Raw genomic sequence first — 20,328 nt, 5'->3', positions numbered from 1 at the left:
CATAAGCTGAAAAAACTGGCAAACTTTTTCTCTTTCGAAAGGAAGAATGACTCAAACTTGAAACAATGAGTTGCTGCCGTTTCCAATAACTCCACTTCATTAGAAACCCACGCAGCATGCAGAGTTATCAGTTGAAACCAAACTCATAACACAACGCTCTGCCATTCACGCACACACATACCATACTGATATCTGGATCATAGCTTGATCTGACCACTTGTGCATGCTGGGGATGTCTCACTCTTGAGAACAATGGAATGAGTTCTTGGCTGTGCTCGAGGGCGTGGAGGGCATACAGTACAGGGGTTGGGGTGAGCAATGTGGCCCGGCTGTATGGATGTGACCCGCGTTTGGGTGGGGCCTGCAGGAAGTCTGCTGCTTTCAGCCCGCTGCTGCAGGGTCAGGAATTATCTGAGCAGCTCATCACGGAGTGATGTCAACGCTCGTTGTCGGGTAGCGATGCTGTTTGGTGTTTCTGGAGGGACGTCATGATCAAAAGTGTGAATACATCATGTGGAGAGTTTATTTCCAGAGTTCTAGCTATTGGTGTAGTACTCTTACTACTTTTATGTGTGTTCTTTGGAGCTGTGGCCCTCAATAAATGTCATCACCTTTTACCCTAGCTGCATCGAAATAGAAAGAAAACCCTGCCTGATATCTATTATTTTAGAGATTTAAATATGTTTTAAAAATGTCTCATGTTGTAGTCATTTCTGGTGTTCAAGTTGCACCACATTCCCAGATCTCAGCATTTAAAAGTACAATATTATTACAATAGTACTAATAAAACATTGGTCAAAACCTATGAAAATATAATCCAAGCTTTCATAAACAATAATTATCATTGAAAGAGTTGATGCATAGTCTCATAATCTGGTGCATGCCAGATGAGCTCTGGTGTTTTTTCTCATTCGGCTCATTTAGGCTCGTATGAAAGCTGAACCCTGGTGGGGACCAACGAACCGGACCAAGACCGCCTGAAGAGGTGGACCACAACTAAAAGTCAACAATACAGGTAAGAAAGTGACCTTACTGATGGGTGGGAAACAAAGGGCACAATGATGAAGGTTATTTGCTTTGCAAGCGATTTTGTTTTGATTTAGATTTTTAGATTATTTTAGCAGCAGAACATGTAAAACATCCCGCCCTTCAAATGTCAGACATTTGGAATCAAACGCTTCAAAACATCTCAAACAATAAGCTTATTACAGTTTTAAAGAGCCCAATTCCTTTCGGCCCAGGGCGGCGGGCCAGTGTCCACTTGTAAAGAGGCGCGCCCCCGCTCTCGTCTTCAGCATCGTCCTGCCAACAGGAACTCCCTCACTCCTCTCCCAGTTTCCTGCCATTGTTCTCCCCCCCCCTGCCACCAAGCACACGCTCCGCCCAGGATCTGGGAAAAGGTGGGATGTTAAAGCGGCCCATTTCCCTTTCGATCAGCTTCGACCTCAGCTGGGTGGAGGAGGGGTGTGTGTCAGTGTGTGTGTGTGTGTGTGGGTGTGTGTGTGCGTGTGGGTGTGTGTGTGTGAATAGCGAGGCAGCACCGGTCTGACTGACTTTCTGTGTGTGAATTTCACTTAATTTCACTTTTTTATATCATGTGTCATGTAGGAGTATCTTTTGAATAATGTATTGTCCCGATTACACCCAAGCTCCCATGCTGCATCAGAGAGCTTTTATCCCCTGAGCTTTTCTATTCTTTATTGAATAAAATGGTGTATAATCTTAAGAATAAAATGCCACGGGGGAATAAACCCCCTGTACAGGGAAAATAGAAAGAAGCTGGTTGAGCTATTGTGACTGACTAGCAGCTAGCGTGTTTGATTAGGGAGGATGAGAGTCAGGTGTGCAGGCAGGTGAGTGCTGAACAGGATGTGGATGGAAAATGGGCCGTAAAAGTCAGAAATCTATATGTAAAATGTGAAAATGTTCCATCCAGAAATGCTAGAAATCCTCTAAATCTGTACAATAAACGAATCAGTCTATAGTTTTACATGCAAAACCTATGATAGAGGCTAATAATATTGTTAGAGAATCTGACAACATACTCCCACTACAACCAGCAGACTTCATCACTTTGATGTCAGAGAAAACTCTTAATACTTTCCCATAATTGTGTGCTTTTGTTTCAGCCTGGCGTTTTCATGCCACCGAGAATAATTTAGGCCAACAGTTTGATCCCTTCTCATGATCCTTTCCCAGTGTTCTCTAAGTGTTCTGGAGGGGCGGCAGTGAGGTGGGGTTGGAAGGTGCACAGGAAGGAAAAGGTGTAGCTGGGAAATCTCATCGAGGCTCCTCAGCGAACAAGAGACACCCCATTCAGGATCTGGGCGTCGCTGCCAAGTCGTCTCAGGGTCGCAGACTACAGCGGTCCACGTTTGGAGGAAGCAGGCACAAATGCGTCTCGTGCAACACACTCTGTTTTTTCACACAAGTTGACGCAAACTACATCAGAAGAAAGACTTTAAATTATACGTGCAAGCAAGAGGAGGAGATGCAAGATGAGCGAGAGGATAATGTGGCTCATGTATACATTAATAACTTTGGTGACCCCCTGACTTTTCATTGTGCACCATCAGGTCTTAATTTGTATTTGTCCAATTTGTTGATTTATGACCAAATACCTAAAACTATGACCGCTATACTATGGAATTGTAATTGTATTTCAAGGCAGATCTATTAATTTCACAGGTATATTTACACATATATATTTATTTATTTAATGTTACCTTCAATGGCATTCCAAACTATACTGCTAAACTAAGATGGCATGACTGACTGAAGTGTTTTACAGGACAAAAGCAAGATAAATCCACTAGTAACAATAAAACAAGGTTAAAACAGGTTTAATACTAAATTGAGTATGGTTAACTAAAAACACAAAATTCATTAGAATAAGATCATACATGAGGATTTTCAGTAAGTGTAGGGAGGGCTATAAAAGTGATATGGATGAATGATTAAACCTGACAATAAATATGAAAATGTAACAACAATAGTGTGGTTTCTCTTTCTCTGGCTGTGACATTCTGTAGTCATCTGGAATTCTGTGGTTTTTCTTTTGTTTTTATTCTTTATTTTCCTTGAAGTAGTGAACAATGGACATATTATTGAACTCATTTAAATGGCCCTGACTTCCAGGAAAAAAAGTGTGGCGAAGGTTTGAATTTCAAACACAGGTTTCGATGTATAAATTGACTTGAGCAACACTGGAAAACAAACAGTCTCAGAACCAACACTTCTACCTGCTTAAAATTTCCATGCTCAGAATTAAAATAGCAGCCCCGGCTAAAAATGACCTCCTCAACAGATGTGGAGAGCCCAGGCTGCAGGAAACGGTGAGAGTGTCACGTCTTTCACCGAGCGCAGAGAAGAGAGGTCGACCCAGAAACATGTGCTGCCTGAACTTTGGCTCTTTTTCTTCCTGTAAGGACGCCTTCTCTCTCCCTCTCTCTCATTTGATCATACACATATGCATGCAGCCTTTTTCAAGCTGAAACTAGGCAGTAAATCAGTGTGTTGTTAATAAATAAGCACTAATGCAGGGTGGGTTCACCATAAATCCATGTCTGTTTGTATTTAGACACAGGTTTATTGCTGTGCAACCACCAGAGCCCTGCTGGTTTTTCATCTCAAAGCCCATCTAATGAAGGACATTTTTTTCCTGGGATGTCAGGTGAAAGCAGTTAAATCTGATTAAAAGACTCTGTAGAAAGTCTTTGTCTCCCCCGAGTGGTGAGATGGTTTAGTGTCATTTCTGAGCTCATTCAAACTCATTTTCTTGAGGGGTAACTGATTTATTCAACTTTCTAGGTTTTGGTTTGTGGGAAGAGCACAGTCATTCCAGAGAAAGACATTTATTCCACATCCATATTCAACAACAAACAAATCATTTGTAATTTACAGTCATATGTTGCATTTACAGTTGGGGTTTTAAAAGGAGATACAAAGGTTTTCTGTTGAAAGAGTAAATGAGTTCCTGCACAGAACTTAATAATTTAGGTTCAAGCATGATTTTTATTTTTTTAATCCATTAAAATTAAGAACTACAGTCATTGCTATATTAACTCTTGCCCTCTCCAGGCCTCTGGACGTGCATTTACTGGAAATAAAAAGCTAAATGAAAAGGTTTGATTGCTTTTATTTGCTAAAACAGTTCCAATGTGATCTGCTCTGAGAATACATCTCTTTCAGCTTTAATATTATTGGCTGTTTTTCCAGTTTATGCAACTTAACAATCCATCTAAACTCCACTTAGATTTCATGTTAGCACCTCAGACTTTATTTTTTCCATCCATATGCATTTCCCTGTAGAGGTCTGATGCTCCAGATTGTACATTTATTGACAAGGTGAATAAATTATGTCAGCGTCCTGCCGGTCACACAGCAGTTACACTGTACTTCAACAGCTTTTGGGAAACGCAGCCGTGTGTCGAAGAATCTAACCTCCATCGACTTGTACGCTCACAGAAAGACGAGTCCATATACTTTAATTTACTGGTGATGATGTTACTTGTGTTGTTTTATGAGAAGCACACAGGGCCGATGTCCAGGCCGAACTCCTGATCAGGTTTTCCAATGTCCATGGGGGCCACGTCCACGACAGGCAGCCTGGCAGAGGTTTGAGTCCTGTACTCAAGCACCATCTTGCCCCACTCTCCGTTTGATTTCTGAGGGACAAGAAAGCCAGATAATTCAGTAAAAGTATTTTCCAATAAGTCTTTTATGAAATTGAGAGTCCTGTAATGACTCACCGTGCAGCCGTCCTCGAGGACGGTGTACCGGAGGCGCATGTTTCCTTGCGCTCTCAGCTCCTGGCCGTTGAAACCTCTGAGGAGCAGTGCTTTCTGCAGGTTGGTGCTCCTCTCGTCTTTATAGGCCACGCTGTTCCTGCAGTGGTAGGTGATGTTCTGGTGTGACTCTTTGGACAAAAGCTGCAACAGCTTCATCTGAACCGCCACCACGTTCGGCTGCTCCTCAGTATTTCCATAGTGGAACTGAAATTGGATGACAGTTTGACATGATTACACCCAAGGCAGGTCTGGATTCAAAGATTTCCAGGCTTCTACTAAACACATCAGATTTGGAATTAAAGATTTTGAAGCCAGGAAATGCATATTTTTGGATTTCTTACTTTAGTTCCACCGTTCATGTCTGCTTCAAACCAGACGGGTTTGTTGGCGCTGGGACTGGATTTCGTCCACCAGGCTTTGTGGGGAATGTTGGCCGGGTTGGCGGAGATGCAGGTTTCACCATTTTCCATATTACAGTAGACCTTGATGGCATCTCTTGTGCTTCCTTGATTTGGATCAATCCAGTACTCACCTGTATCAAATGTGCGTTACATTAATACATTTGTGGTACTGGTCGAAACAGACCTGAAAATAATTTGTTAATGCAGAAAACAGGAGCCTCACCGCTCTTTTTCTGAGGGTAGCACTGTTTGATGTCCTGGCAGGTTTTCGCTGGGTTCACCTTGCTACCATCAGGACTGCGGAGGTTTTGCAGATGTCCGCTGAGGGTCTTCAGCGTGGCGTGGACTCCGGTGTCTGCACGCAGGATGGCCGACTTCTTATTAGGGAGGGCTTCATCTCTATTGATCTCTGGAAGAGGAGGATGATCGGCAGCCACATCATCCTCGACGAACTCCGCGGCTTCTGGCACGTGGCCGTTCCCGTCGTAATCGTAAAGGGCAGCAAAGAGGTCATCCAGAGCCGCGGTGGGAGGTCCAGGGGGGCCTGGAGGGCCGGACAGACCCGCATTACCAGGTGGACCCTGACAAGGAAAATGATGAAGATGAAGTATGTTTTTAACACTTTATGATATCTCAACAATGAAACTTGAAATTTAAACTTATGATCCCGAGAGGTTGATTCCTAATTATAACAAATTATTGCAGCCACTGAACTTGTCTCATAAGTTGATTGTTTGTAATATTAAAAAAAGTGAACGTAATCTTGTGTCACCTGTGCCCCGATGTCCCCACTGGAACCTCTGCTTCCAGGAGCACCCATTGGTCCGGGCTGACCGATGTTTCCTTCCTTTCCTGGAGGACCCGCCACTCCTGGAGGACCCTTTACGATAAAAGAGTGAGTCATTTACATTGTTTAACAAGACAGAGCTTCAAATGTGACTGCATGGTGCTGTTATACACTCACCCTCGGCCCAGCTGGTCCAACAATACCTGTCGCTCCTTCATCCCCTGTGGCGCCCTGAAATAAAGAAGAATGACATTTCATCATCGGAAACATTCAGTGTTATCAATTTATCAATGTTTTTCTGAACTAACTACTAACTACACTAGTATGTGAACTATCTAAAGGACTAGAAGTATTTTAAACATTTTGCTTACAGTTATTCCTGGCAAACCGTGGAGCCCGGTGAAACCTCTGTGTCCTTTCTGACCCCTCTCTCCTTGTTCTCCAGCAGCTCCTTTCTCTCCCTGTGGTCCTTGAGGGCCCTAAAGTTAGACACAGCATTAAAAACAATGTTTTACACTTAAAGTTTTAAGTTGATGTTTTTAGGTATCAATTATGTCAAACATTCTCATGTCATGCTTACCACTTTCCCCCGTACTCCAGCTGCTCCTTGGGGTCCAGGGGAGCCTATGGCACCCTAAACTCAAAACAAACAAAGAGCGATGACAGAGCCGACTTTGCAATTGTGTTAGCATCGACAAAGCTATTGATATGATATGGAGCATATTATTACTTGGGAAACTCACATTCTCGCCTCTCTGTCCTGGACCGCCTGTCATTCCCACAGGACCCTCAGTTCCTGGAGACCCTGGAGTACCAGCCAGACCCTCTGAGCCAGCATTACCCCTGTTTCCCTGGAAAGACACACACATGCCAGCGGTTAGTACACACAGCTGTATGCATGGTAGCACATCCTGTCCACTAGTCTTACCCTGTCCCCTACGAGACCGTCCTTCCCAGGAGGCCCCTCTGCTCCAGCGATACCCTGAAAAAACACAGATAATGACATGATAAAGTACAGAAGAGTGACTTAAAAGCTGAGTTGTCAGCAAAGAAACAACTATATTAACAAACCTGTGAAGATATTTTCAACTGTCATACAGTGGTTCATGTTTCCAAGAAATAAGCAGCATGACTGTGAGGGACTCCATATAAAAACATCAGCTAAACACTTAATAATAAAAGATGTGTAATGACTGAGATGGACTCGACTAACCTCAGGGCCGGCATCTCCTCTTGGCCCAGTGGCTCCTGGTAAACCGACTCTACCAGCAGGCCCTGTGCCGCCCTGAACTCCGGGAGCTCCGGGTTTTCCGGATGGACCCTGAGGAATAAAGAAATACAATGTTTACATCACTAAAATCTCAATGCAAGACATAGTGTCTCAGTGCGCAGCTAAAACAAAGAACAGCAAACACTGTCAGAAGGAATACATACAGCAGAACCTGGCAGTCCCAGCATGCCCGCCTCTCCTCTCAGTCCAGGCTGACCCACGATCCCTCGCTGTCCTGCGGCACCATTAGGTCCTGGAGGCCCATCAGGACCCTGGCAAAGAAACACAAGAGCAGACAAGCAATTGAAACATCTCAGCATTTATTTGTGTATAGCCGCTGGAAGATCAGCACAGCCTGAACATAAAGATGATCATCTCACCCCAGGGCCGTCCTCTCCAGAGTCTGCCTTCTCTCCAGGGCTGCCCGGTGCACCTGAAGCTCCCCTCTCTCCTTGACGTCCTTGAGCTCCGTTCTCCCCAATAATCCCAGCAGCTCCCGATTTTCCTGGACCTCCAATAGGCCCATCTGCTCCAACAGCACCCTAAAACACACACATGATCTGCCCTCAATCCAGAGTTACGAAAAACAAGTGTGACTTAATGAATCCACTGCAGGTATGAGATTGAAACATATTTTATAACCAATTAACTCACATGAGAACCAGCTGGTCCAACTCCTCCTGGCAGCCCAGGAAAACCAGAAGAGCCCTGTGGGAATAACACACTCCCAATAAGATACACTTTGATGATAATAACATAAGATAGTTGATACACCAAACTACAGTTATAAATAAAGACATTAAATATAGAGCCTAACTCACTGTTGCCCCCTGTGTTCCTCTGCCTCCTTTCAGTCCAGTCACACCAAAAGGCCCCTAGAAACACATACGAGTAGCATGTAGACAAGTTGTTTGACCATTTCTTTACGTTTTTTTTGGTCAATGTGTTTACCTGTCCTCCTGATATCCCAGCCATTCCCTGTGGTCCAGGTGCTCCTCCCTCTCCCTTCAGACCTGCCTCACCTGTGTCACCTTTGACCCCAGGTTGACCATCAGGACCCTGCGACAGAAAGAGGAAATTAATCAAGCCTTTATTGGTTTATTCAGCTGTATATTTCGGACATGACTGCCTTGCTTTAGCGGGCCACTTACAGCAGGTCCAGGGAAGCCAACGGCACCAGTAGGACCAGTGTCACCAGTAGAACCCTGTTAATATCATCACACAAATGCACACTTTATCAAAAAGAAATGGAAGTACAGTCAAAGAAAAAACATTTCTCTTTAATTTAATGTCAGTTGTAAAATAATAACTTGTACTGACAGCGATTCCTCTTGTGCCTCGGCGTCCTGCAGGCCCTGATGGGCCGGTTTCACCCTGAAACAAAGGAACAAGTTAAGTCAGGGTCATATTACATGTGCGTTTCATTTCAAACTGGAACCATAAGTAATTTGACTGATTTAAGTTTTTAAATAGATGCTTTAGGTTCAAGGTCGTACAACATCCTGGCTCATTTACATTTAAAAAGAAGAATATCTCTGTTGTTTTGCACCAAGACACTCATTAATATTATGCTTTTTCCCTGTCACATATTGTCAATTTTGTGTAATGTTTGTTGTAAACGTGATAATTTGGCTAATTACATGACCATATCCAGATTTAACATATAGTACATGTTACATGTGTGCTTCTGAGCTCACCTTCTCTCCATTGGGTCCACCAGAACCAGCAGGTCCAACAGAACCAGGAAGCCCCTTTAAATATAATGATAACATATATTAGAATATCACATTACACATAAGAAAACTCAATTGTAAGATTGTCAGCCAGTGACAGTCTAACGGCGAGTATTTTGTCAGCCATGAGAAAAACTGTTTTGCCACAAACGTTGGGCTTGTTCTGCTGAGAGATGTGCGGTGTAGTTTGAGTCCTGACATCATGTTGAGACGACTCACCCGTGCACCGTCAGCTCCGACTTTCCCCTCCAGTCCGCCCTCTCCAGCAAAACCCTGTTAGAAGAAATCAACCTTATCAGTGCCTCAGGTTCATCTTCCTCTGCTGCGGGTCATGTTAGTGGAGAAAATGGTATCTCTAATATTTGACTTACTGCATCTCCCTTCGGGCCTGAAGGTCCAGATGTGCCTCTCTCTCCTGGCATCCCCTGAAGTCCTGGACCTCCCGCCTCTCCAACAGTACCCTTTGGACCAATGCTACCCTAGAATGTGCGAAACATATCTCAGGTAGAGCTTATTGCAAACAAGATTTACAGCAAGTAAAAACTACAAGTTCTGCATGTGTCAGTGTCTTTAAGGTTACAATACCTTTGGCCCATCTAGTCCTGGTCCACCTGGACTACCTTTGGTTCCCTGCAGCCCATTGGTCCCGATTTCCCCTCTCTCTCCTGGAGGGCCTCTTTCTCCCTGCGAGAACAACCAGGGGATACAGTCATGCAACAATTCCTCATTGCACTAAATGACTTAATGTGACAGATTTAAACGCTGTGAGTGATTGAAGACATTTGAGTATGGAAACTGAATGAGAGCTACACCTTTAAATCAGGTGAGAGAACAGTAATGGACTCACCCTTGGACCTGTACCTCCACCAGCACCAGCTTCTCCAGCGAGACCCTGGGGATAAAAACGCATTATGTTTAATGCAATATGATAGGAAGAGCTTCTCAATCAAAATTTATTTCACTATAATCTCTGAAAAAAACGCTTACCTCAACACCTGGTTTTCCTGACTCTCCAGGTGGTCCTGGCAGTCCTGGCAAACCCTAAAAAAACACCAAACATGTTTGCTTTAATGCTAATAACAATATTTGAAAAAGAATTGCATACTCAATATGCTGAATATAAATTCATATTTTTTTATGTTTTTAGGATGCAGTGTACCTGGAAACCATGCAGTCCCTGTGGTCCCTGCTCTCCCCTCTTTCCTGCAAGACCCTGAAGAAAAGCAAAAAGAATATAAATCATCTAAACATCATGTTATCAAATCATTGATGATAAACAGTTGGATGCTTACAGCTGGACCAGCTGGACCAGCAGCGCCTTCCTCTCCGTATTTTCCATTCACCCCCTAGAAGACAGACACAGTATCTATCAGGATATTACTGATGTATTTATGATTTAGTATGGAGTATAAATACACTATAGTATATCAATAGTGAAAGTAACTTGCCCTTTGACCTGGAGACCCGGAGCTGCCGGCCTCTCCAATCTTCCCAGCATCACCCTGAAAGTCAGGAGCCACAGAAGTCATCATCTGTTGCTGCACAAAATATCTGATTACTTATGTTAAATATACAACATGTACTGACAGCGAAGCCTTTCGGTCCCAACAGGCCCATCGGTCCAGATGACCCTCGGTTCCCCGTAGAACCAGCTGGGCCTTGTTTACCATCGTCTCCTGCTGAGCCCTGGATAAACCGAACAAAACGTTAATACACGCCGTCTTCCATTCACACTTTGGTGAGTGATGAAAATGAAAGGTTTGGCGCACCATTGGTCCTTGCTTTCCCTCTGATCCCTGGGCGCCAAGAAGTCCTGACAGACCCTGTGAAATCAGACACACAGTTACAGACCAACCTTAGACACATGTCTCTGAAGCTGCATCTCATTCTCTAAAGTTATTATTCTATACATATTGTGCAGTAATCTAGACAGAGAACAATATTCCTGATATTTTCTATTTCTTTTTACATATTTAATGCTTTCATTCATGTTTTCAACTGTTGAGTGTGTTGACAGACAAATTTAAAGCGTCATTTAAAAGCAGGCTGAAAGTTTGTTGCATCTGCAACCACGCTGTACTGATGTCACGGTGTACTGACACACCCAGAAGTACATTTCTACATTACTGCAGCAAGGTCAAAGGTTAAACCACTCGAGGTCAGCAAATACAAGATTTTCTCCAGATGTGAAGTTGCTCTAACTGCCTGTCTAGACACAGGACGTTTATTGTACAAAAACACAGCAAATATTGGCAATAAATGATATGTCTGCTGTACCCGAGCTCCTGTTAGACCTGGCTCTCCATTACGTCCTGGATCTCCAGATAAACCATTGGCGCCGGTCAACCCTGACAGTCCTCTCTCACCCTGGGCTCCCTGTTTGTTTCAAAAGCATGGAAACACACGTCATGGTCTAGAATAATCATAACTAACAAGTAATTGAATGCTGCCAGTGCATTTTAAGTCCACTCACCTTATGTCCTGGTAAACCATCTGCACCTGGGAAACCTCTATTTCCTGGAGCTCCCTTGAAAAAAATGAACAATTGTTTCCAGATTGGGAGTTTGCGACATTTCAGGCCCTGAGATCGTGAAATGTCCTCTGCTTAAAGGATTTTAAATGCAGTTTTCTTAAACATAAAGTAAAAGTTGACTAACTGTCTCTCCTTGAGCTCCTAGAGGCCCGATGGATCCACCATCACCTCGAGGTCCACGCTTCCCATCCTCTCCCAACGGGCCCAAAGCACCTGGAACACCATGGTTGCCCTAACCCAGCAATCAATAATAAGCCAATCAATTATCAGACTCAGTCAGCCAAAATAACATGAAAACTTAACATTAAGAACTTTTCTCAGCTTACTCTTTCTCCCTTGAAACCAGCTTCTCCTTTGAATCCAAGCAGTCCAGCTTCGCCCTGTTGAAGAGGATCAGATAACCTGGATCAGATAACACATTAAAGCTCCTGGTGCATTCTGTTATATGAGCCACAAAGTTAAAAGCAGAGACGGAAATGGAGAAGGAGGCAGACTTCAGGGATTCATCAAATACAGTTAGATGCAATAGGAGCTTGTACCAGTTGGCCTTTTGGTCCTTGTGTTCCTGTAGTTCCCTGGGGGCCGGGGGGGCCGGGTTGCCCCAACAGCCCTGCTGGACCCTGGACACCTGCTAGACCCTGAAGAGGAGAAGGAGCAGAGACCGATTTGAGTTAAAAACAGATTTACAGACAAAGATGTGCTCCATAACTTATGGTGTTATACTTACTGAGGAGCCGCGGCTACCTGAAGATCCATCAGGTCCCAAGGTACCCTGTTAAAAACAAAATATTAACTCATAATTATTCACCTAAAGCCAAATATAGTTCAAACATATGTGCTCACTTTCACAGTTTGAAAATGAAATCCCAACAAAAGACAGAATGATGAAATTATAACAGACCTGCTGTCCTTGCGGCCCAGCTGGTCCCACGTGACCTCCATCCCCTCTGGGACCCTGCTGTCCTGGACTTCCTCTGACCCCTGTTGGTCCTGCTTCTCCCTGCACCCCGGGACCGATTCAGGTCACATTCAAGAAGCTTGTTATTGAAATTTAAGAGCTCATATTTTCACAAACTAAGACCTCATTTTCTACAAATGAGTAAGCTAAATAACATACAGATAAAAATGGATTCATGTTATAGAAGATTTTTAGAAAAATGTTCTGCCAGTAGAGCATCTCACCTTCATTCCTGCGTTACCAGGAAATCCTGAAACTCCGAGGATTCCTATTGAACCCTGTAGTGAAAGGAAATGTTTAAAACATTCTGTCATAAGCATTTCAGTTTGTTTTGTTCACAGTGTGTGTTATCTGGTGAAATAATGTCCAAAAACAAGTGATGCATAAAAGTAGAATTGTAAAGCAATAAATCATCGTGTACATATTCATTTTCCTGCAGAGAGAGCGGCAATAACCTCAGTTCCTAAATGATCAAACTATTTCTTGAAAGTACATTAATGTTAGTAGATATAATTCCTCACCAGAGGACCGGGTTTGCCAACATGGCCGTTTTCGCCACGTTTTCCCTAAAAGAGAAAGAAAATGTTTCAACCCTGCAACTCCATTTTACATTTTTGCATTTTTCCGAAACGAGTAAAGATGTTTTGTGTTTCTTACCAGAGGACCAGTTGGTCCGGCTCTGCCTCTTTCTCCCTGCATGCCCGCTGGTCCCTGAAACAAAACACTGGCTCAGCATCTGTGTGACTGACAGCTGTATGAGATGCTCTGTGATCTGTTCTCTGCATGTGTTCTATACCTGTGGGCCTGCAGCACCCATCGCACCCGGAGTACCAGATTTACCCTGCAAGACACAAAGACACAGACACAATGCAGGATTGAAATGTGCACTTTTGTAAAAACCAACAGCCGATAAAAGCTTTCATTGATATTAGGAGGTCCTTAAAGCTAGAGTGGGTAATGTATTTTAGAATGATTGATGTTACATTTGTTGAAATTCTCTTTACATCACAACAGCAATCAATATATCAAATGCTCTGACAAAGAAGAAGAAAAGAATCCGGTATCTACTGGACTGTAATAACTCCGTCCAATAATTTAATTTGGACCAAATGACTGGGTGCAATGCATCCTGGTACATGTAGGCAAATTCATACCTTAGTTCCAACCGCTCCAGACTCTCCTTTTGACCCAGACAGACCGGCAATTCCCTGTTGCAGAGATTAAAATGAACAATCAGGTAATAAGTAAGCGATGTTTCTTACATTGAAGCATGAAAAGTGAGGCTTGGTATAGGCTTTGATCAGGGAGCATGCATTGCTGGGTAACAGTTATATTTTGTGTGTGTCTACCTTGTGACCTTTCAATCCTGGATGACCCGGAAGTCCTGGGAATCCTCTTGCACCCTGCATTCAAACAAATGATCAACACACTCTGGGCAAAGAAGCAAGATTATGTCTGTAGATCATAATCAGTGTTGATTGCTCTTTGGTTCGATTTTAATAAAGTGTTTTGTGTTGCTTGTTTATGATGAGGACTGGGAGACGGACTTACCACAGATCCTAGAAATCCTGGTTCTCCTGTAGCACCAGCAGCTCCAGCTTCTCCCTGAGCAGGAAAAGTAAAAAGTTATTAAAAAAGATCATTACTGATAAATAATTACTGATAATACTAACAGTATATTCTGCATTTTCACGAGGACGCATGTATGTTCGACTCACATCACGTCCAGTTTTCCCAGGAGGCCCGTCTGGTCCTCGATGACCTGACTCACCCTGTTCCACACAAGGAATCAGGAACACAGTTTTTCTTCTGCACAGTTACATTTAGATCTAGTACTGCCGGTTTAGAGACACGTTTAGATTTGCTCCTCATAGATACTTGATGTGGAAATGAGCATCAAATATAAAATATAACATGAAGAGGCAGAAATGTTCCTACCATTGGTCCTGGGTCTCCAACCTCTCCTGGATATCCCTGTCCCCCTTGTGGACCCTAAACAAAGGGGATTAAGATAGTAATTTATGATACAAGAAAATATACAGTGTTCATACATCAAGTTTTATGACAACAGGCAAAAATTTAGTATTTTAATCTTTGGAGGAAAAAATGGCGTACTTCATGTCCAGGCAACCCTAGAGGTCCTCGTGGTCCTGCTTCACCCTGAAATAACCACATTGCATACACTGTGGGTTAAATTCAACATACCTCCAAACTTTGTGTTTACGTAAAATATGTAGTTTACTTTCCCACAGCTTTACAGCACTCACCCTTGTTCCTGACACCATGCTAGCCACACCAGACTTCTCCCCGAAACCTGCAGCCATCTGTGACACCAGGTTGCCCTTTTTGGGAAGAATATATTTTAAGAGAAATGTTTGTGCAAAGGAATGTTCAAACTTTTTTTCTATGAATTAAGAAGATTTCTAAATTGACTCTGAGACAAACTCACCCCAGGGTGGGTAGGATGGCCTTGGAGTCCCGGCTCTCCCGGATTTCCTGGCACACCGGGCTCTCCGTCAAATCCTTGAGGCCCTACCAATCCCTGCAGGGTGAATAATGAAACATCATTAATTAGAGACAACACGTTCCCCTTCAAGGAGAAGTTTCCATAAACAGATTAGCTTCTAGTTTACAGCGTTAAAAGTATTCATCCAGACTGACCCGTCGGCCTTTAAAGCCTCTTGGTCCAGTCTTTCCCTGAGTTCCTGGAGGACCCTGAACAAGAAACACAAGTGTAAGAGAAACTTATTTTACATACAGAGATTTGCTGTCTGCAGACTGCTTTTAGAAATATATTTCATGATGAACTAATATCATTTAAAAATAGGCACATTAATCTTTTCACGGATACAGGTTCATTTATTTGGCTTTCTTAGAAAGCAGGTTGACAGATATTACTGCAGTTATAATAATATCCTTCACTTTTCGGCAGGGTGTTTCTAATCACCAGCACTATTATGACATTCTGGTGCCCTCTAGTGTCAAACTTAGTGAAAAGACGATATTATAAAGGAGATCGTTCAAACAATCCTTCTGTCATATATTATTAATCATTTCTTCAACCTTATATCTTATATTATCAGTTAAAAACAAAAACAATAGAGAAAGTAAAAGCAGGAAAAACCCACCGAGGGTCCTGAAAGTCCAGGGAGCCCCACCACCTGGGAGTAGAAAGAAAACAGTGCTTGTAACAAAACACACTGAACATTTTAACTTTCATTTATTAGAAGCTGAAATATATTTATTTATTTTTACATATATATATATATATATATATATATATATATATATATATATGTATATATATATATATATATGTAAAAATGAATTGCATGTATACACACATGTGAGATTACTTACATATGGGATATCACCTGGTTCACCTCTCTCTCCCTATAAAAGAAACATATTTACAACTCGTTTGAATTCAAAGAACAACAGTAAATTTGATATTTGTGCTAAATATTGATCTATGTCGGAATTAACCATGACTGACCTTGAAGCCCATCATTTCTTGGGAAAAACACATAAAAAAGAAACATTTTTACTCATCAACTTTGTCTGAGAAGAGATACACTGTTCTTAACCTAAATCGAAAGTCAAATTCGTTATATGTGCAACCGTTGCTGATTCTGATTGGTCTCACCTATTGCCCTGCTGGCGCTGGCGAAGCTGTCACACACGGGGCAGCACTCTCCCTCAGGTGTGGACACCTTCTCGCAGTTTGACAGCAGTTCACAATGCACCTCGTCGCAGATGGCGACACCGTTGTCACAAACACACACACTACAAGGCTCTGGTTTCCAGATGTTGTTGTGCTGGTAGACCTCCCCATCGACCGTGCAGCTTTCCCCTTTCTTCTCATCTACAGCTGGAACAGAGGACAGATGTGTTAAAAGAAGCACATACTAAACATCCAATAATATGACAGGATTATAAATAACTTTACCTTTTGTGGGGTCTGAACTGGGAGCTGATGATGGAGCTGCAGTCAAGCACACGGGGCAACACTCGCCCTCTGGGGTTACAGTTTTCTGACAGTCGCCGAGGTCCTCGCAAATCACATCTTCACACACGGCGGTCCCCATATCACACACACAGATCCGACACGGCTCTGGGTTCCACATGTCATTGTGGGCGTAGACTTTTCCATTTTCTGTGCAGGTGTCTTATGAAACAGAAATCATAGAGAAATTAAATTGGTGTCTGGAAGTGGTTTTGAATTTGACAGTGCAAGAAATGCATGGTGATCTTGTGACTTGAAATCCAACAGTCAAGTTCAACATTTTATGCTTTTTCGCTTTCTTGCCAAGAGTTACGAGAAGAGTGACACCATGCTCATGTCTAGTTAGAGTGGTATTGATCTTCTCATCTAACTCTTGGCAATAAAAGCATGAAAACAAATGACAACATACTCAACATACATGCTCAGATTGCAGGCACAAAAGTAGGTTGAGAAAAACGTGTTCCTTTTGCAAACAGACAGTAGAGTCAAAGGGAAACTCCGAACACAACATTTAAGAATTAAAAAGAAATAATTTAGAGGTTGTGTGCAGAAAAAGCCTTCAGGCTGGAAGACAAAGAGCACCAGCAGTCCTGACACAGATGGGAGGATTGTCCGACTGCTGGACTTGAGTAAAGTCAAACACTGCAAGGAAACAGCAAGGATGCATTCGCAGTTATCAGTTCCTGTCAGTGACAGGCCGCTGTGCTGCAGCCAAGCACACGGGGCAGCACTCGCCCTGAGGGGTCTCACACGCCAAGTCCTCACAAACCACCATCCTCATATCACAAACACAGACTCAACACGGCTCTGGGTTCCATATCTGATTGTTGGAGTAGACTTTGCCATCCTCTGTACAGGAATCTTTATGAAAAAGGACAGCAACAGACATCAGAACCCAAGGTCGCTCTTTCTCAGCTCTCTCTCTCTCTCTGCAGCTAGATATCCGTATCGTGGGTGATTCCCTTTCAGTTGGCAGTGATGGTGAACATCATCACGGGGTTCTACAACAAAATAAATGTGTGCAATTTTCGTTGACTATAGTGCACTAATTATTGCATCAAGCCTAGTCCATCAATTAAAACGTTTCACTCTAATTATTTTAAATATTTGCCCAATCTCTGACACATGCATAGATCCACTTTTCTCACTAGAATCTATGGAATGCCTAGTTAAAATAATAGCTGGTCTCTTTTAGCTCAGAAATGATCCAAACTTCTGCTCCAGTGGAGATAAACCAGAATCCTCCAGAAGTTTAAACCATTCATGATTCCTGTGGATCTGTTATTGCTTAATTAAAAAACAATAACTTGTAAACACAATAAGGGGAAAGCTGGTTTCCTCAGCTCGACTTGTGGCGTCTGTGGTGAAGGCAAGCAGCAGAAGTAACACTCAGACCACAGAAGACCAGTGTCACCTTGGCTTCAATGGACCACATGACAAAGGCCTACTGGTGTTGTAGTTTTGTTCATTATAACACCCACTGTTTCCATCTGCTTCCTGTTTAAACTCATGAAGTACAACTTGTGCAGAGCTCTCTGAAAGCAGAACAGATATTTCTAACCTCAACAGACAAAGTTTATTATTTCTGATTATTTCCGCCACCAGAAGAACATTACTTCTAAGTAAAAACTCTACTTTGCGTCTAAATGTCTGTTAAAGGTGAACTATTGGATCACAGGTTGAACTGATATGTTGCACTCCAAACCCCCACCGGCAGTTGGGCTCAATTTGGCACACAAAACATCCTCCTAACCAAAACAGACTAATAAGAAACAATATCACATGGCTTAACTTAGTACCAACACCTCAAAGTAAATTAAAGTTTACCAGAGCCTCTCCTCTGAACCTGCTGCTGATTAAATGTTCCCACAACAGCCTGAACACTGACCAATCAGATCACTAGAAACAGTGAGTCATCACTCCTGCAGGAGCCTGACAGAGACAAAAGAGTTTACAGTAAAGTGACAAATAATAAAGAGCAATAAATAGCACTGCTCAAAGCTTTCAGTGCGTCCACTAAGAGTTTATAACAAACGGAGTGATAGTTTATCCGACTAGCAAGATGCACTGTTATTCCATCACTGCAGCTCAGTGGCAGCTTTGTGATGAAGACGACATAAAAACACCATACTTGTCTTTTACTAGAACAAGTAATTGTAAAAACAACTGTAAACACATTTGTTACACTAACTGATAGGAAACTAAGGAATGTGGTAGCAGTACAACCAACACGGCTAACACAACCTAAATATAGTATTTTATGCTATTGTTTTATTTAAAAACATACAGTTATACATACAAATCTTTAAGGACACACCTAAATACTGTAACAAGCTATTTTACCTGTACTTCCCCCCTCTGGCCAGTAGGCTGCACCCATTACTAAGCAATGCAATAAAAGTCAGTTGCACGTATTGATTCATTCATGTTGCAGGCAGAGAAAAACACATAAAGTTCACTGAAAGCCAATAAACTAACATGAAGCCTCATAATTATGACCCACCAGTCATAAAGGGAAATTCCACAGATTCTATGCATCAGAGTCAGTTGATAGTCATGAGGAGCTCCACTCAGCCTGTGCATAAAACTGTTTTATAACATCGTCTGTGGCTCTGGAGACTGACGGAGTATGAGGTCTGAAAGCTGTTGGAAGGTATAATGAAAGAACGTTACTGAGTTGCATTATGGGAGGTGTAGTATCCAGCTGTTTTTTGGAATTGCTGCATTAATTTGACCTTCTTCTTTTTCATCTGTCTCTCACAAGTCACCAAACTTATATATATATAATGTTAATATCAAATATATAGCATGAACCAATGCCTCATATTCCACAGTATTTATAGCCAAAGCTATCTGCCATGCTCGCCACAAACAACAATATTACCACAAAGATTAATAAAAAGCAACAGATAATTCATGACTGATCCCTCCACTATATCGTTGGAGTTTCCCTTTATGCTCCAGTTTTTAACTTGCATAACGTTTCAGTAATGCACATCAGTCTGAAAACCAGACTTTAAACGGCATATACATGCACTGACAAAATTATATGACATGCTTTTTATTTGCATATTTATAACATGTTGGCTGTTGCCAAAAGTAGATGATGTCTTTAGATACATTCACCAGTGGGGTAAAGCTGACAGAAAACCAAAAATGTAGTTCCAAACTATGTATTAATGTAAGAATTCAATGACAGACACTTTCAGGCAAATTGCCACTGAGCTGCACTTGAGCAAGGCATTCATAAGAAGTGAGTGACTAGACTGTGGTTGGACTTGACAGCTCCGGGCTGTAAATGTGTCTAGAAATGTGTCTGTATGCAATTATGTAATCATATTTGAACCAGCAAATGTCTCTAACTGTGAATATGAAACAAGATGAAACCTATAGTCTTCATGGTTGCACATTATGGTTCATAAAATCTATCTACATGTCATCTCATCACAAGGTAAAGAAGTCAAATGTGTCTCAGGAGTCCTGTGATGTAAAAGAAAAAAAATATTCTCTCTGTTTTTCTCAACTTGTTTAAATCTACTGACACTTTATCAACATAATGTTTCAAACACGTGGTAAAATATTCAGAAGGGGAATCAAGATTCCTTATTGTGATGTTTTTTCTTCGGGACAAGTAGAGCTGCAACAAGTAAATTAGTTTTATCGACCAAACAACTAATCTCTTGATGAAGAAAATTATTTAGAATTAAAATAATTGTTAGTTGCAGCACTAAAACAATTAAAAGAAAATTTAATGATTTTTCGGAGTGTATTTTTATTACCCTTGCAGGTCAAAGGTCAAAGTCCTGAACCCTTTTGTCCACCAGTCTTTAAAAAAATAAAGAAAAGTATC

At 42.1% G+C, this 20,328-nt stretch overlaps 1 protein-coding gene across 1 annotated transcript; it reads right to left on the bottom strand.

The window, feature by feature from the left end:
* Positions 1-4,122: 4,122 nt before the first annotated feature.
* Positions 4,123-15,980, bottom strand: col5a2b (collagen, type V, alpha 2b). Its single transcript, XM_076095131.1, has 52 exons — positions 15,969-15,980; positions 15,833-15,865; positions 15,601-15,633; positions 15,134-15,187; positions 14,922-15,014; positions 14,740-14,814; positions 14,588-14,632; positions 14,411-14,464; positions 14,191-14,244; positions 14,024-14,077; positions 13,822-13,875; positions 13,627-13,680; positions 13,269-13,313; positions 13,130-13,183; positions 12,994-13,038; positions 12,697-12,750; positions 12,416-12,514; positions 12,242-12,286; positions 12,054-12,152; positions 11,841-11,894; positions 11,639-11,746; positions 11,455-11,508; positions 11,259-11,357; positions 10,751-10,804; positions 10,569-10,667; positions 10,430-10,483; positions 10,274-10,327; positions 10,141-10,194; positions 9,969-10,022; positions 9,829-9,873; positions 9,567-9,665; positions 9,353-9,460; positions 9,201-9,254; positions 8,946-8,999; positions 8,569-8,622; positions 8,400-8,453; positions 8,200-8,307; positions 8,070-8,123; positions 7,903-7,956; positions 7,629-7,790; positions 7,413-7,520; positions 7,192-7,299; positions 6,907-6,960; positions 6,722-6,829; positions 6,559-6,612; positions 6,350-6,457; positions 6,156-6,209; positions 5,964-6,071; positions 5,415-5,772; positions 5,132-5,322; positions 4,752-4,994; positions 4,123-4,667 (listed from the first exon to the last, which is right to left on the bottom strand). The coding sequence occupies exons 1-52, from the start codon at positions 15,978-15,980 to the stop codon at positions 4,521-4,523; spliced, it is 4,227 nt and encodes a 1,408-aa protein (XP_075951246.1). The 3' UTR covers positions 4,123-4,520.
* Between the last annotated feature and the right edge of the window lie 4,348 nt (positions 15,981-20,328).

The sequence above is a fragment of the Anarhichas minor genome, unplaced genomic scaffold (assembly GCF_050575085.1).
Source record: "Anarhichas minor isolate MPS153535 unplaced genomic scaffold, ASM5057508v1 ptg000018l, whole genome shotgun sequence".
NCBI lineage: Eukaryota > Metazoa > Chordata > Actinopteri > Perciformes > Anarhichadidae > Anarhichas > Anarhichas minor.
The sequence above is the reverse complement of the archived record's forward strand: the minus strand, read 5'-3'. Positions and strand labels throughout refer to the sequence as shown.

Excerpts from the sequence above, each read along its gene's own strand:
- col5a2b (XM_076095131.1), bottom strand. Across the intron at positions 15,015-15,133 it reads GAGGCTTTAAAGGCCGACGG|GGATTGGTAGGGCCTCAAGG; the intron begins GTCAGTCTGGAT and ends TTCACCCTGCAG. Across the intron at positions 4,995-5,131 it reads ACATGAACGGTGGAACTAAA|TTCCACTATGGAAATACTGA; the intron begins GTAAGAAATCCA and ends ATCCAATTTCAG.